Source organism: Pteropus alecto, unplaced genomic scaffold, assembly GCF_000325575.1.
Source record: "Pteropus alecto unplaced genomic scaffold, ASM32557v1 scaffold134, whole genome shotgun sequence".
In the NCBI taxonomy this organism is placed as follows: Eukaryota; Metazoa; Chordata; class Mammalia; order Chiroptera; family Pteropodidae; genus Pteropus; species Pteropus alecto.
The window spans coordinates 4,918,634-4,934,879 of record NW_006436283.1 but is presented as its reverse complement, the minus strand read 5'-3'; the positions used below and the strand labels follow the sequence as shown (position 1 = coordinate 4,934,879).

Here is a 16,246-nt window from a genome sequence, read left to right as displayed (position 1 = left end):
CCTGTGAGAGCACCCTGCTCCCTGGTGCCAGCGGTCACTGCCACAACGATCCGCTGTCACTCAGCTCTGCTAGGGTCACCTGCTGGCCTGCCTTCCCTCGCTTCAGCTACTGTCCATGGCCCTGGTCCCTCAGCTCGTTCCTGCAGCAGCCCCAGGCCCGCTGGGTCGCGTTGCACAGCTTCCCACTCGCTGCCTATGATCTCTCTCCAGTTGTCACTCCGAGAGAGCAACCGTCTCCTTGGGGGCGGCAGGGCCAGGTGCTGGTTGTGGCAGCAGGTGAATAAGATGTGCTCCCACCTTGAGTTCTCCTCTCGGCCTGGGACAGGACACGGGAGAAAGGCAGCGAACATGCTGCAGTCTGTAATCTGGTTATTTTTGCTCCTTCTCCCTAATCCTGGCAGGCCAGATGCCTGGAGGTTGCCAAGGAAACAGATCCAACCTTGAATGCTGTCTTTGTCGTCAATGAGCAGGTCCCCCAAGACCACTGTCTTGTCCCTCGTCAGGATAATGCGCTCCACGAACTGGGGCTCTAGGTGCTTCTCCACGCAGCGATACTGTGTAGGGGTACAGATCCGTCAGTAGGGCCCGACGGGCCCCTGAATTCAGGGCCAGTGAGGAGGTAGGCGTGAGTGGGGTCTGCAGCCCTTGAGAGATGCGGCTGCCCTCTCTCCTCCCCCCACCCCTCCTGTGTTTCTGCCGGTTTATTGTAAAAACGAAGACTTAGGACACTTTGCCTAGGAGGTGCTGGGCAACGCACCTTCTCGCCCACACAGTGGTCGTAGTTCATCAGAGGGCCGGTGCAGATGAAGACCTCGGTGCTGCGGGGGAGGGGTGGGGTAGACAGGGAAGTGCCGGACCTTGCCCCCACCGCCCTTCCCTCCCACGCTTCCCCACTCCTGCATGGCGTCCCAGGCCCCGGGGATGGGCTCCAAGTCTAGGAAGAAGCTTGGAGCTTCCTACACACAGGCCAGTTTGGCCTGAAAGACAGAGTTCCCGTCCTGGCTTCTGCCGCCAGCAGGTCGAACCCCAGCGAGGACTCTCAAAATGAGGTTCCTGGGGGCCTTTTCTTATCCTGGGATGAACTGTGGATTCTGAAGTGAGTTTTGTTAATTAGATAGGAAGGTGATGTCTCAGAAAATGGAGCAGAGGCCAGGGGGAGAGCTCCCCACTTGCAGGTGCCCAATGGGGTCGGGGATCCCGGCTCCCGGGGCAGCGCCGTGCCGCGTCCACCACCCCCGTCCCCAGCCCCTACCGCCGGTCCGGCGGAAGGGCTCGGTACTGCTCCCGGGCAAAGAAGCCGCGGCGCTCGTCCAGCGGCACGTGCGGCTCCCGGGGAAGCGGCGGCGGAAGCCCTGCAGGAGGCAGGCCTCGAAGTCGGCCCGCACGCCGTCCATGTCCACCAGCACTCGCAGGGGCCGCGTGCGCCGCGTCAGGGCGAATTTGCATGGGCGCCCGGGTGCCCCGCTCGTCGGAGCGCGGTGCCTAACCCAGAACGCAGCGTGGGGATGTCTTAGGGGGTCACCTTTCTGGTCTTCAACTGCCGTAGACGTTCCTAGGGGCGGACCTCCCACGGGACCGACCGGGGCGATCCGAAATACTGAAGCGTCTTTTAACGAGGAGTCAAGGTTCCTTAAACCTGTGCGGATGGCTCCACCTTTCCTGTACCCTGCACCTCGAGTCCTGGGGCTACAAGCAATTCTACCCTCCCTGCTTGCGTGGGCGGGGGGCGCGGGGACGTGGTGGGACCCGGGACCAGAGCTCCGGTGAAGGCAGCACCGACCCAAGGCGCGCATCACTGGGGCTCGCAGTACCTGAAGTCAGTCAATCTGTTGAAGACAGTTCGAGCTCCTAAGATGAATTCACACAGCAGTTGGCTTGAAATATGAGAGCATCTGCTTTAAATATCCAGTTCCACCTGGAAGAGCAGCTTTGCATCAAGCTCAGGTAATCGGACTGTCCTTTCTACCTCTTTAGAATCAGGTCTGTCCCCCTCTAGAAAACGCTAAACATTGTTCAATTTGTTGACTCCCCGTTGTAGATTTAGTGCAATTTCCCGACTACATCCAAGCAGTTCCCCATATGAGCACCTCAGTATTTCCAAACGGTAACAAAAACATTAGCGTCTCATTCTTTGATCTAACTCAAAAAATGCATAAGGGGTAGAATGGGCATAAGCAATAAATACTGAGTCCTCGACTGGTATTTTTTCCCCCCTTTCACTGGCCACTTGACATCACGAACTGGGTAAAAAGTCCAAACTGTTAACTCTATCATCATTTAAGAGCATTCAGTTCGCTTTCTAGACCCTGATCTTTCTGACTGGAAAACTTAACACCATGAACAAACAGTAGCATAGCTGGACTAAGAGCCAAGTCTTAATAATGCCTAATTTAGACATTTAATATAGCATGTTAATCTGGAACTTTCCGCCTAGAACCCAGAGAGCTTTCTCCTATTTTCTGTGTCCATTATCACTTGAGGAAAACTCAGATTGACACCCGCCCCCATCCCTGTCTAATTACATGGCCCGTTTCTTCCCTTGGAGCTCTTCTCTGACCACCCACCAATGAGAAACACCTGTTAAGTGTTAAATGTCACTGCCCAATACAAAGGGTAGGTGATAGGACAGTCTAAAATATATTGGCTAACAACTATTCGAGATATCGATTCATATTATTCCTGAATTTTATTACCACAGATAATTAGTTATCATTTTGTATTTTTAACTCATGCTGACCGTAAACCTGTTTTCTTTAGAAGCCCACTTGTCTCTGGGCCTTCATTAGTCTAACTTTAATGACTTCAAATCATTAGGCAGGATTTATAGTAACAGAACAAAGCAACTAAACAGGTAGAACAGTAAATAATCTCAGAATGATGACACAGGACACAATGTTTCAAAATTTGTACATCGTTTACTTTAAGCCACAGTCCAGGATCAGGAAGTACAACACACATTGTAAGGATGAGACTTTTCGTTTGAAGGTCAAGCACCAGCATCATGCACACAGCTTCAAGGTATCTGAGACCACTGCCCCGGCGGGGTCTGTTCGAGCCGAAGACCCACTTCTGTGTGGTCACCGCCCTTGCTTGCTTCACCACTTGGAATTGGTCACTTTGAGTGTACCTGGAGCCTCCCCTCTGCGTGACAGCAGGAGACTGCTCCTCAGCCAGTCAAGTTAGCATCTGGCTTATTTCTTAAGGTTCAAAAATAAAAGGCAGTTTTTTGCTTTGCAGGCAGCAAGGCATGAGGCACAGGCCTCTTTATTGTTCTATATGGCACAGGAAGATGCTTTTAGCAAAGGGCACTGACAAGGTAGGGCAACACCAAGGAGGTTCGGCACAAAGACCAAACCTGTGTTGGGGGCCTGCAGGAACTAACGGTGCCTGTGGACTGTTGACTGGCCTGTCCAATCAAGGCTTGGTAAACCCAAGTAAAGCTGACAAGAAAAGGGTTTTAAAAACCTCAGTACAAAAGACCCTCTAACACATTTGGAACCAAATTATTTGTTCTTAAAAACACGGTACTAAGTGTCACAAAGCTTTCCCTCCAATCTACTACTAGAAAACACTCATGCCATGGCCTACAGACCGAGAGGAATCGGGACAGATAAAGAGACCTGTTCTTCAAAAAGAAAAAAGAAAAGAAAAGGAAGAAAAAAAAAAAAAAGACAGCAGTACATAAAGTGCTTCTTTTTTAATGAAACAAATCCAAAAGATGTACAGTCAGGCTCAAGTTGTGCAGTTCACAAGCATGGAAAAACAAACGAAACAACAGAGTTCAGGACCGTCGCGGCTAACCCAGGACAAGGCTGGACTTGCCACCAGGGGGGTTTCTTCGGGATGGCACTGGGGCCGGTGCCACTGGGCTGGGCACGGGGGCAGCGGGCACAGGCTTCTCCTCACTCTGCCCCAGGCTGGCCTGCAAGTCTGTGTCCATGTTTTCTAGGAAAACAGAGAATAAAATTAAGGCTAACTATTTTCAGTGAAGATGGAGAATCTTAAGATTTTTCTTTCGATGATGGTTCAAAACAATACCTAGAGTATAAGGCAAATAACAGTCACCAGCCACGTTCCTACTCCCCAGAATTAACCACCGATCGTGCTTTGCCATATTTGTCCCGAGGTCTTTTTCTGTACGTTCTTTCCTCAGTTACACAAATTTATGAAGACATGAATGTTTTAAATTAGAACGTTACAGACAAGCCCTAGAACCCAGACCTCCACCTACCTCCTGCGGGTCTCCTCTCCCTGTGCCCAGGGGACCCACTGCTAGTCGTGTGAATTTTTCTAGTCTGTTTGTTTTATGCATATTTCATGTGTTTTATTTCCAACAAATAACATAATACTGTTTTTGTTGTATTTAACGTAAATGATATCAACTTCCTTTTTCCACTCTTTTGCAAATTCACCCATAGTCATAATTCACCTTTATACACAGTCATAATTCCCCTTGATTAATTATTTTCTGGTGTATATACAATTTGTATATATTTGTCCAGTCTTCTGATATCAACGAATAAGAACCATCCCAACCACTGCAAACAAAGCTGTAATGCACATGCAGGAACGTGTGTGCCCTCAGTAACGCAGATATATGCACCTTGTCTTCAATATGAACAGACCACACACCACCATCCCGTGTTCTCCGCCACAACCCATGTCAGAGTTTGCTCTCCCTACATCTTTGCTTATCCACCACTTGGTAACCACCTCATTTTAATAATATCTGCCAGAGTGTTGGGTGAAAAATGTTATTACTGCATTCCTGTTTTATGTTACATGTGCACAACTACTAGGTGAGGTTGATTTTAGCAACACAGCCAGCCAGTTGTACCACCGTGATTTATTAAAGAGTCTACCTTTCCCCTACTGATTGCAATGACATCTCCATGAGTCAAGTCACTCCCACCTCTATTAACTGGGTACTGTCCACATTCAAGTCCTAAGAATTAGTGTATCATTGATCCAATATCCTAGATATTGCTTGATTGATTCACTGGCTGATTTGTGAAACTCCCAACAAACATATATTCTTAACCAGGTAGTTTCCAAACTTTGAAAAGTCATTGATTCAAAGTCAAGAGTAACTGCAAAAGAAAAAACTCAAAAGTATTTTCTGTGAAAGGAAATTTTACGAAAGATTTAATAGTTTTAAGGCATGTTAGACTTTTAATTTTCTAAAAATTGCCAGGTCTCATTTCAGTGTGAAATCATCAAATTAAACTCAGCTGCCTAGTCTAACACCTGCCTTAGAGATAATCGCACACACACAGGTACCTTTCGCATGTTAGACTTGGGAGAAAAACTACTGTAAGGTTCGAAGGTGTTCATTCCCTCCCCTGGTTTGGGAGTTCCAAAACTCTGGAAGCAGGGAAGCCAAAATACTGGTTATGATATATGCTATGTAAGAACTTCCTATGGACTCCTACTGGACACCAATGAAAAGTTCTAATTTCAGAAAAAAAATGTCGTTTCTTTAAGTTCCTCAGAGAATAAACATTAAAAGTTCATGTTACTACAACCACTTTTACCAAGTTTTGATTTAGCCGACTGAAACTGAGAAGTCCAAAGGGGAAGAGGTCTTAGATCAGAGACACAACAAAATCTCAGAAATATGTTACTGCTTTTAACACTGCATTTTATGAATTTTTGGAACATTCTATAGAAGTTAACTTATGACACATATAATGTTCTATACTATATTCAACTACCAGTAAAAATCTGGTATGACACTTTTCAAAATGATAGCCTTCACGGTTATGAACTGAAGCTTGTAGCATCAGTTTCCTGTTGCTACACTCTCGTTACACAAGAAACAGGATCACATGCATCAACATTAAGTGCCCAAGTCCTATAATAAACGTCCCTTAAATAACCTAGGAAAATATGTCCAATTTACTGCAAATACAAACCACCACCAAAAAATTCACATTGGACATTTTAAAACAGTCCAAGATAGATGAATATAGATCACGAACTCAGCCTGAGCCAGTGTTATCAACGCAAGCTGTTTCTTTTCTGCTGCTAGGACCTGGCATCACGGCTGTACAGGACCTAACTGAATTTCTCCACCGTCTGTCTGGACCAAGCAGTTAACGAGTACTTCTAAAGGACACAAAATTATCTTGCAGCTCTACCATGGCAGTTTATTTCCGTAAAGTGATTTTTAGATAAATCAAGTTCATTTCCACCAATCTTATACATGTCTTTTATCATTAATGGAACTGTTTGTTCTGTGTTTCACAACTAGGTAACAACATACCAAAAAAGCAGCAGCAGCACACATTGAGAAATAAACAGCAGACCTTATTATTTTCAGTGCACACTTGTCAGAAATAAATATTCCAGCCAGAAAAGATGGAGGTTTGTTTGTTACTCCATCTCATTAGTCTGCAATGAGATTAGTACAGGATTGAAGACTTAGAAACTTATAATAACAAAAAGGCTTTAAAGAAAAGTACCTACACCATAATATCCATCTTACATACTCCTAACTTGTCTTTCTTCTTTGAGCATCAGTAAGTTACCTGAACAGACACCTCTGTCAGACTAGAAAAAATGATTCATTATAAAGATCAAAGAATTAGAACCGTAAGAAAATGTAGACCATCTAACTTGCCTGAAGGCAGGGAAAGACTTCTGCCTAAATCTCCTGGACCTTCTCCCTCTTAAAGTTTTCCAAAGTCTTCCCTGTAGCTATTCCTGTGTTTACCCAAAAGATGAAGGCTATTTTCCTTACATCCAAACAAAACCTGTTGTATTTAAACAGAGCGGAGTAGGTTGGCTTTCAAGTAAACTTGGCAACAGCAATGGTGGACCCCTGCTCCACCAAATGACTCTTGAATTATTAGGCCCATTGTCATTTTATGATAAATGAACTAAAAGTACCAGGCAGGAACACAGAATAATCAGGTGGCAAAACTGACGACCATTAAAAAAAAGGACTTATACTATACAGTTCAATATACTATATAGTGTATATTGAACTGTATAGTATAGTATATACTATACAGTGCTATTTACCTGAAGCACCTATAACGAATTGAGCAGTCGGGGGGTGTGGGAGCGGAGGGGATTATTAATGATTCAGCAGGGCCAATGACACCTTTTTTCATAACTTCATCAGGGCTCCCAAATACTTCTCTCCAGGCTCCTCAAATTCCTAAGTATATCCACTGGCCGAAATTAGTGAATAAAGATTAGTTGATTCTGGCTAAATAAGGTCTGCCAGTAGAAAGATTTCAGGATATGAAAAGCAGAACTGAAAAGCCCAGAAGATTTGCTACCTCCAGAAGAGTCTTTAAATAGAACAAATTGGACACAAACAATAACAAATTTATCTTCAGTTCAGTGAAAAAGTAATTTGCCCAACGAGGTAGAACTCAGGTCACGCTCACAAAGGTTCAGAGGGTTTTCTTCCCACATGCCCATCAAGAGATACTGTTCGAGGGGACAGAAGAGGAATGTGGTTCTTAAACATTTGTTTCCCCAAAAGACCGCATCACAAACTATAGGAAAAGCCCACGAGGAAGTGACTTCTGTACCACGGGGCCCTGTGTGTCTGCTGTGTCTCACCCAGTCAACTTTAACCTGACTGCTACTGCCTGACACGTGTCAACCTTTCATTATACTCATGGGCAAGTCTCTGGCACTTGTTAAGGAAATGCCAATAAATACTTCAAAGACTTGAAATAAATAAATGCTGACAGCTCATTTCCACATATAACTGGTCACAGAGATGCTAACTGAAAGTTTACATCTGCCCTCTAACTCATCATTTACAAGATCACAGGTTACCGTCTTGATGAATAAACACCTCAGTATAAAATCACACTCTTTGTAATTCAATGCTGGGGGCCAAGGCTGAACTGACAGAGCCGTTTACTGAAAAGCTCCCATTAGTGTAAAAAATAGCAGCCTGATTAACGCACATACATTTGTAAAGAATTTTGTTTTTGTTTTTTTTCCTTTTTTTCCCTTTCTCTTACATTTCTAGCATTGCTCTCCCTGCTGGCTGATACCAATCGTGGCCCTGTTTGCTAACTTTCCAGTTTCTTTTTTCTTTCCCCTCCACTCCGAGTATGCTGGCACCTGGGCAAAACTAGGTTTCACTCCCCAGTCTCTTTCCCCTAGACATGACTGAATCAATAGTCCAATCTATTCTAAAACCATTTACAGAACCAGATATCTGGGCTTCTGAAGTACTCACCATGAATGTCACCTTCTCCCTAGAAAAGAAAAGACATTAAAATTTTACCTCAGGTTTTAACTTTGCAATACTCAAATAAAGCAGTCACAGTTCAGAGAGGCTACTATCTGTTTGAAACCAAATGTTTTCATTCCAGTGCAGTGAAGTTCAGGGTCAGGCTGCATTAACAATAAACAACCTTTAATCAACCAGAGACAACGCTACACAAAAACGCAAACTCCCAAACTCCAAAAAACCTTAACGTCTTATCTTGATGGCCTAATATCAATTAGCATTTCAGAGGATCTTTTATCAGAATGGGAAACTAGTAAATCTATCCTTCCATCCTCCCTTTCTCTGTCTAGGGGTTTGAAGGGCATCTATCAATTCCAAAGCCCCTTCTACAAGTCTCCCTACACTTAGATGGCTGATGCCTCCATGTGCCCTGAGGTCCCTGCTCAGGAGGACACCCTACCAGGCTTTCTAGACACATCAGGAGGCTGGTGGAGGCAGGGATGCTGCAGTCTCCTGGAGTTCAGCTCGAAAGGACTGGGCAACATTTGCCGACAATTCTAACAGTCTTTGAACTCAGAAATGCTACTATGAGATACACAGGAAGAGAGTGTGATCTAGAAGTCCCTAAAATCAATACTAAAGGATAAAGGCCAATGCTAATGGTGGAAGAGATACCAGAGCAGACCAAGGTCATGTTAACTCACTTCCTGACTTTCCCCTCTTCAGTTACCAATCTTCCATCACCAATACAGCCCAGTCCTTTTCTTCATCACCTCTACGTAAAACTCTAGTGGCAGAACTGAAGCTCTCAGTACGAGCGGGGTAGGGGCGGAATCTGATTTCTAAACTGAATTAACCTCAAAGCCTGTCTTTTCCCCCATGCTGTCACACTGACCTTCAGATCTAAGAAGTCTCCAGAGTTCCCTTCAGAAGAATTCCTTCTCCGAGGTCCAGATGACTCAGAATCTTCTCTGCCACCACTAGACTTGGCACCTGAATCAAAATATACTTTCTTGAGGAATACAATAGGAAGACCTGAAGCAAACACTTTTTCAGTGAGTGGTATGTTATGTTCTAGTCTCATAATACAAAATGAGCAGTGTTAGGGAGATTAAGTGAGGACTTAAAAATTATACAGAGGGACTGAATAATCCCATCTGACATTGCTCCTTATTCTGATCCATCACGTAAACTCTCGGTATTCCCTGTTTCTTAGTCCCAGTCTTTCCTCTAACGATAAGCTTTAACTGTTGTTTATCTCATTACGATTAAGCTAGATTTTGCTCATCAGCACAAAACCAGCTGTTCATGCTGGGTCTGTCCCTCTGACCAGGGATCACAGACATATAAGCAGTACCTGCAGACTTGGCCCAAGAAGGGGGATTTTCCTCAGATGTCCCAAAGATGCTGGAGGCCATTTTATTCTTCCTCACAGGTTGTTCTGTTGGTTCATCGAAGCCTAATGAAAAATTGGATCCGCCACCCGGAGGCCGCAAAACCCTAGGAATAATGGTGAAACAATTTCAGATCGTACCAAAAGGTTTCTTGGCATAAATGTTTTCAAACACCTTTCATTCCATTTCCCTTACCCATTCATTGCCCTTACCTCCCACAAGAGAGCTGCTAATGGAAAAAAGGAACTGATTCCATCAGGGTATAAATTCAACACTGGGTATTAAGATACAAAATGCTGCTTTATAATATTTGTAATAGGTTGTCCATCGCACAAGGCAGCTGAAACAGCCCGAAAATCATCACAAACACAAGCCTGGCTGGTGTCCCCTTTTAGGAAATGGCAGAAGACTTAACGGACCTTGCCTACTGGGCTTAGCAGGGTAGATGTGTAAAAAAGTTTAGAGCATATCTTGTTATTTATTCAAAATGCATTTCCATTTTTATTTTCAACCAAAAAAAAAAAAAAAAAAAGAATATACATATAAAAGTTAACCAGACCAATTTAGAAACCCCATAAAAGCTGATGATAAAGAGCCTCTCCTAGCTCAACATCATGGACAAGCCCTGTTTATACACTTATACCTCACTAATCTCACTGGTAAACACGAGTGACTCACCCACAAGGTGGAAGTCAATGAGAAATTAGTGTACAATTCTGTGGCGTGATCTATGCCCACGTACCTTTGGACACCGAGTACTTTGTCCGATAAGTACTTTCATGTTCCCAAATCTTCCTGCCACAAACTGACCGATTTGTTCCCTCCATGGAAAAACTCAATTTAACTTGTCCTGTCACCACTCAAAACACAGAAAATGGAGATGGTTTGATGAGAAGACTTTTCTAACTACTGATTCAATTCCTTTATTAATGATAGGTGTCGTCTGGTTTCTAATTCTTAAGTCGGTTTGAATAAGAAATATTTTTCTAGGAATATGTCCATTTCATCCAAGTTTTCAAATAAATAACAGTAGTCATTTGTAAACTTAGCTCCTTGTATTAGAAAATAAAGAAAAATTTAAAAACTTATGGTATAAATTCTCTTCTAAATACTCCTCTAAAGGCATTCTCAGGTTTTGATTCTAAATATTTTCGCATTTCCATTTTCTTCTTTGACCCATAAATTATTTAGAAGTGCATCTGTAAGTTTCCAAATATAGGGATCTAATTTGATTTCTAGCTTTTAATTGTAACAGGCAACAGAGTCTTATGATATGAATCCTTTGAAATTTGATGAGATGGGCCTTATGGTTTAATATCTGGTCAATTTGGTAAATCTTCTACATGTGCTTGAAAAGAATGTGTATTTGCCAATGTTCTATATAGCCATGAGATCGAGCCTGTCAATTGAGTTGCTCAATCTAATTAATGAAATGTTTTATCACTCACTGAGAGAATCTGTTAACAACTTCTACTACAATGAGGGGTTGCTCAGTTTCTTCTCAGAATTCTGTCAAGATAAAGAGCTCTCTCTCAAAAAGACTGTCAATGGAATACTTAGATCAGGAGGGAAACTGCGTCAGGTTAACTGGCTAGTCATTTTGAGTAAACAAACAAAATATATATCCCTAATTCACTTCACTTACCAAAATAAGTTCCAGCTACGTCAAATATTTTAATTTAGAGATCAAAACAAAAATACTGGGAGAAAATATGAACAAATGTGACCTAGTCTTGAAAAAAAAGAACTTTCTAAGCACAAGATGAAAGCCAGAAGCCATGAAAAGATGGACAGATTAAACTTGGCAAAAATAGACATATTTGACAAAGGATAATATCACTAGAATACAGAATGCTTTTTAAAATAATGAAAATAATCAGGAGAAAATGAACAAAAAGTACTGAAAGGCAATTAAAAAATATGGATAGCTTCTAAACTTTAAAAATTATTCAACCTCACTAGCAAGGAAATGAAATTTAAAACAAAATGATATAGTTTTTGGCTTATTAGGCTGCTAAAGATAAAAAAAAGGCCAATTTTCTAAAGAACATTTTCATAATATGTATCAAATGCTTAAGTTTGCACTTCACATGAATCAACATTTCTTCTTCCAGAAATTATCCTAAGAGACAATAAGGATACGCCTGTAAATAGGTTAATCTGTAAAAAATTGGAAATACCCTAATTATCCATTAGCAGGGAGTTAGTTATCAAAGTTTATTCATACAACAGAAAACTATATACATTAGAGAGAGATTTACCGTTATTACTAGATGTAAAGTTACCTAAAACACAGTGAATAAGAAAGGATGGAGAATAAATATAAGCCCGATTACATGTTACATAAAATCATGTGTATAGAGATACACACTTGTCTAGCTGTGTGACCTTAGGTTAGCTGCTTAACCTCTCTCTGCTTTGGTTTCCTCTTCTATAAAAAGAGAATAGTAGCTGCCTTACAGGACTATTATAAAAATATCATTGATAACTTAGAACAGTAACTGGAATATGGCAAGTGTGTGTCCTAATTATGATAATCATCGTAACTAAACATAAATGTCTGAAAGCATTTGTACCACGCGTTATCCCAGGGATTTCTGGTGAATTTCAATGTCATTCTTCAAAAATATTTCGTATTTTTCTGTACTGCTGTCAGTCTAAAATTCTCTTGGAGACCACTTCTGGGTTCCCGAATTCCCCCACAACTTTTCTTTTGACAATACTCCTTTTCTCACTGGCCATTGTATGTGATCGTTTGTAGGCACCTGTGTCCACTTGGATCTCTATAGACAGAAATCCTGGCTCCTCTGCTCCTTTGGGTGCAGGCTGGCACCCTGGCTTCAGGGGGCTCCCTAACACTGCCCCTTCCTGCCCGAGGGGTGATCTGCCCTGTCCTGCGTCCTTTCTGCTGGGCTCCCCTGCCCTGTCTTATCCTTGCTACCCACAAGCCAGCAGATGCAAGGTTTGGTCGAGCCTAGGCAGAACTGAAGGAAATCGGACAAACTTTGCCAGCTACCAATATAGCATCTTCTCAACCGCATCTACCATCTTCTTCACCAGTCAATCCAGTAAGGCCACTTTCCTCACTGTATTCCTCACTGTACACATACACGTACACACACACGTACACACACACACACACACACACACACACACACACACACACACACACACACACACGAGATCCTGGCTTATTTCCACCTGGCTTATTTCCGTACTTCCTCCTGCCAAGAACCTCTCCGCCCTGCCCTCTGGGACTCTAACATGCAGCCCATAACTCAGACCTTCACCTCCTCCACAAGCTCAACGAGTAACAGGTGAGACCCCAAAGGAAAGGATGTTAGAGATCCTCTCCCAGGCAACAGCTCTGTATAAAGGGCCAGATAGTAACTATGCGTGGCTTGTGGGTCATGCAGTCTCCCGCAACTAATAACTCCATCACATAGCACGAAGGCAGCCAAGAAACACGAAAATGAGTGAGTGTGGCTGTGTTCCAATAAAACGTTGTTTATGGACACTGAAATTTGATTTTCATGTTATTTTCACAAGACATGAAATATTCTTGTTTTGTTGTTGTTGTTGTTTTCAACCACTTATAAAATGTAAAAATCTGGCACCAGCTGGGTTGGGTCCTCAAGTGGTAGTGTGCTGAGCTCTGCTCCATCTCGTAGTTAGTTCAACAGACTCATTCTTAAGAGAGCAAAGTCAGGCCACGAGCAGTTCCAAATAAACCGCCCAACATTAGTTAACTGATAGACGGGACTGAAACCCAAATCCCCAGGTCCTGGCAGGCACATAACAAGGGCTCAGAGTGCATTCGAATAAGGGGGCCACACAGGGCCACTGTTCTCTTAAACCACAAGCCTCCATAGTTGGTGCTTTGATTAGTTTTCTTGTTTTCTAGTCTTAGACTGTCTTATATTTCTTACATAGGTCCTCTGGTGCCCTCCTCTAAATCTATTATTTGTGTCTGCTCATAGTAAAATTCAGTACTCCGTCTACACGAAATAAAAATGTCACTGTTTTACCCCCAGGGGGAAGACCCATTGTGTTCTTTTATAACATGTCAAACATTCAAAACCCACTTTCTTCTTTAAAGTCTAAGATATTAAATATCCACTTAAATTCACTATATGAGGATAAATGTGTTCAGGCATACATTTAATATAGATGATAATTTTAGGTTAGCTTAAATTGTTTAAATCATAATTGAAGGTACATTATAAATTCTTAATAGGCTTTTTCTCATGTTAAAGTTTAAAGCAACTAGGTTTTTATCACCCGTACCCCAAATCAACAGACACACTTGAAATATTATCTTCAAAGTTAACTTGGATGTTCATTGCCATCCCCTTCATTCCTAGAGATTAGACTGGTTTTCCTCACCATCGCAATTAAACTCTCATGAATTATTTTAGCCAGACAAAAATCTTCAGAACGCCAATGGGTTGGGAAATATTTTTTTGGCCTTAAAAAAAGAAAAAAGACACTAGTACCCAAACAGTAGCTTAAAAAAAAAAAGTCAAAGCTCTGACCAGCTCAACTTTTTAAAGCTCTGTGTTCCCCCTGCAATAGCAGGTAATACTCCAATGACGTCAGCCCATCTGCAACAGCCAGACATCCCCAAACAAAGGATTTGGATCATAAGATAGAAATTATATCAGTTTTACTTTTTAAGATCCTACTATTCTTTCTGAACTACACACATGGTAACTAAATCAGGATTACATATTTGAGACTCAACAAAAACGTCTCCATGATCTGCAGATAGCAATTTAAAACAATTTTTTTTCTTTCTTCTCTCTTTAAAGCCCAGGGTACTCATGTGATTTGTTCAGATCATTTCCTAACAGACTAAATTTATAACATGTTTATGGAGCCAGGAGAATATTACTGGAGAAAAGAAGTTTAGGAGATTTAGGTGAGATTATAGAAGATGGAAAGGTAGAAGTAAATAAAAGGACTATGCTACAGTCTTGAGATCACAATACTGGAGAGGAACTGATGACAAAAGGTAAATTAAAGCACTTATTGTGCAAAACCAAAAAGCATTAGTCTCACATTTCAAATATACATATTGAAAAACTAGTCTAAGGATTCATTTGATCAGGTTACTGAAATTCATTATGAAGCACTAAATCGCACTCAACCCTAATAAAACCTCAGATTTTTACACATTACCATTCCAACCACTACATTCTAACCCGCGGAAAGTTGACCCCACTTGACCCCACGACACAAAACAAAAGACCAAGGTTCAATTTGGCCCAGCGTCCTCTGAAAAAAAAAAAAAATGATGTCATTGGAAGGATGACAGCAGAAGAGGGAGTGACCCTCTTCAGTATTTTTGTAGGTCTATGCTACCCATCTTCCCAGTAACCACTCATTTTTAAAATCTTTCCCGTCCTTTTCTACATCGTTAATGAAAGAGAAAGGAATGCGTTGAAAAGAAATGTCATTTCCAAAGGTCCCTCCTGAGGCTCACTGCTGAGGCCTGCTTTTGTCCTCAAGTTGTCCAACCCCTGTGAGACACTGCTATTTCACAGCTGTCTTCTTAAGCCCCACAAAATGGCTCCCTTTGTGCCACTTGCTCAAGACCCCCAAGGCTGGCCACACATGACCGCAGGTCATAATCAATGCTCAGGAAAAGTGGAACCTAAGCTTCCTCCACGCCTTGAGCAAAGGTCCCAGAGATGCCTGTACCCCACCTTAAAGGAGCAGTATGCAATGAGACAAGACAATGTGGACAATTTCCACCGCATCCGAACCTTTCCCTCAAGTTAGGCAAGGGCTTGGAAAAGGGTTCCAGGCCCAACGCCACGCCCAGTGTCCCCTTCCAGTGGCTTGAGTGGCCCGAAAGGCCCCGGCTTCCCAGGTGGACATGGCCCGGAAGAGACAATGGATGTCTCCGGCCCCGCCCAAAAACAGGAAACCAATTCCAGCAAGGGAACCAGGGCCAGGGATGAACTCATTTAACAAACATGAAAGGGGGAAGCGAAAGAGGTGGGATGCAGGGACCGAGGTCCGAAGGTTTGAGCGCAGAAAACCTGCTCGGACTGGCGCACTCCCCCTCCCGTTCGGAGGTGGGCGCGGGAGGGGAAGGAGCGGGGGTCCTTCCTTTGTTAGCAGAGGGAGGCACTTCGCAGAAGGCCGGCGGTAGGGTCCTGGAAAGGGGTGCGGGGTCGCGGTGACTAGCCCTGCCCGACCACAAATGCCACCTGCCAGACGGGCCCCGGTGGGCTCCCCAGACGGGAGCCCGTCGGACTCGATCGCTGTGGCCAAGGAATTTGACCACCACGTCGGTCGCACGGCTGCCACCTGCTCCAGGCAAGTGACAGGAGCGCGTGGCCTGGGGGTGGGACAATGGGGCCTGACCGAGGCGCCCCGTGGGCTGCCCCGGCACCCGGAGGCCAGGACCACCACCCCCGGGCCGGGCCGGCCGCACAGAAACGAGAGCGTGAACCCTCTCCGCGTGTCCCAAGTAAAAACCCGCCGCGCTGTCGGGACCAGCGGCCCCGGCCTTCCCGGCTCCTCGCTCGGAGGTAGAAATGAATGGGAGAGGAGCGGGAATCGGGCGGGGCCGGCGTGCGGGCATCGCAGGGCGGCACAAAGGAGGCGCCGGCGGCCGAGCACCGCCGCCCGTCTG

The 16,246-nt window shown here is 43.7% G+C and overlaps 2 protein-coding genes across 2 annotated transcripts; both read right to left on the bottom strand.

Moving 5' to 3' along the window:
* Positions 1 to 28: 28 nt before the first annotated feature.
* NT5C (5', 3'-nucleotidase, cytosolic) lies at positions 29 to 1,793 on the bottom strand. The gene is given in 5 exon segments (XM_025047008.1): positions 29 to 554; positions 758 to 818; positions 895 to 982; positions 1,257 to 1,331; positions 1,334 to 1,793. Coding segments are annotated over 5 exon segments (1,182 nt in total). The 3' UTR covers positions 29 to 56.
* A 1,102-nt stretch (positions 1,794 to 2,895) lies between these two features.
* On the bottom strand, positions 2,896 to 10,484 carry JPT1 (Jupiter microtubule associated homolog 1). Its single transcript, XM_006912235.3, has 5 exons — positions 10,343 to 10,484; positions 9,564 to 9,706; positions 9,102 to 9,199; positions 8,213 to 8,231; positions 2,896 to 3,945 (listed from the first exon to the last, which is right to left on the bottom strand). Exons 2-5 carry the CDS (start codon positions 9,622 to 9,624, stop codon positions 3,797 to 3,799), a joined length of 327 nt encoding a protein of 108 aa, XP_006912297.1. The 5' UTR covers positions 9,625 to 9,706; positions 10,343 to 10,484; the 3' UTR covers positions 2,896 to 3,796.
* Positions 10,485 to 16,246: the final 5,762 nt, after the last annotated feature.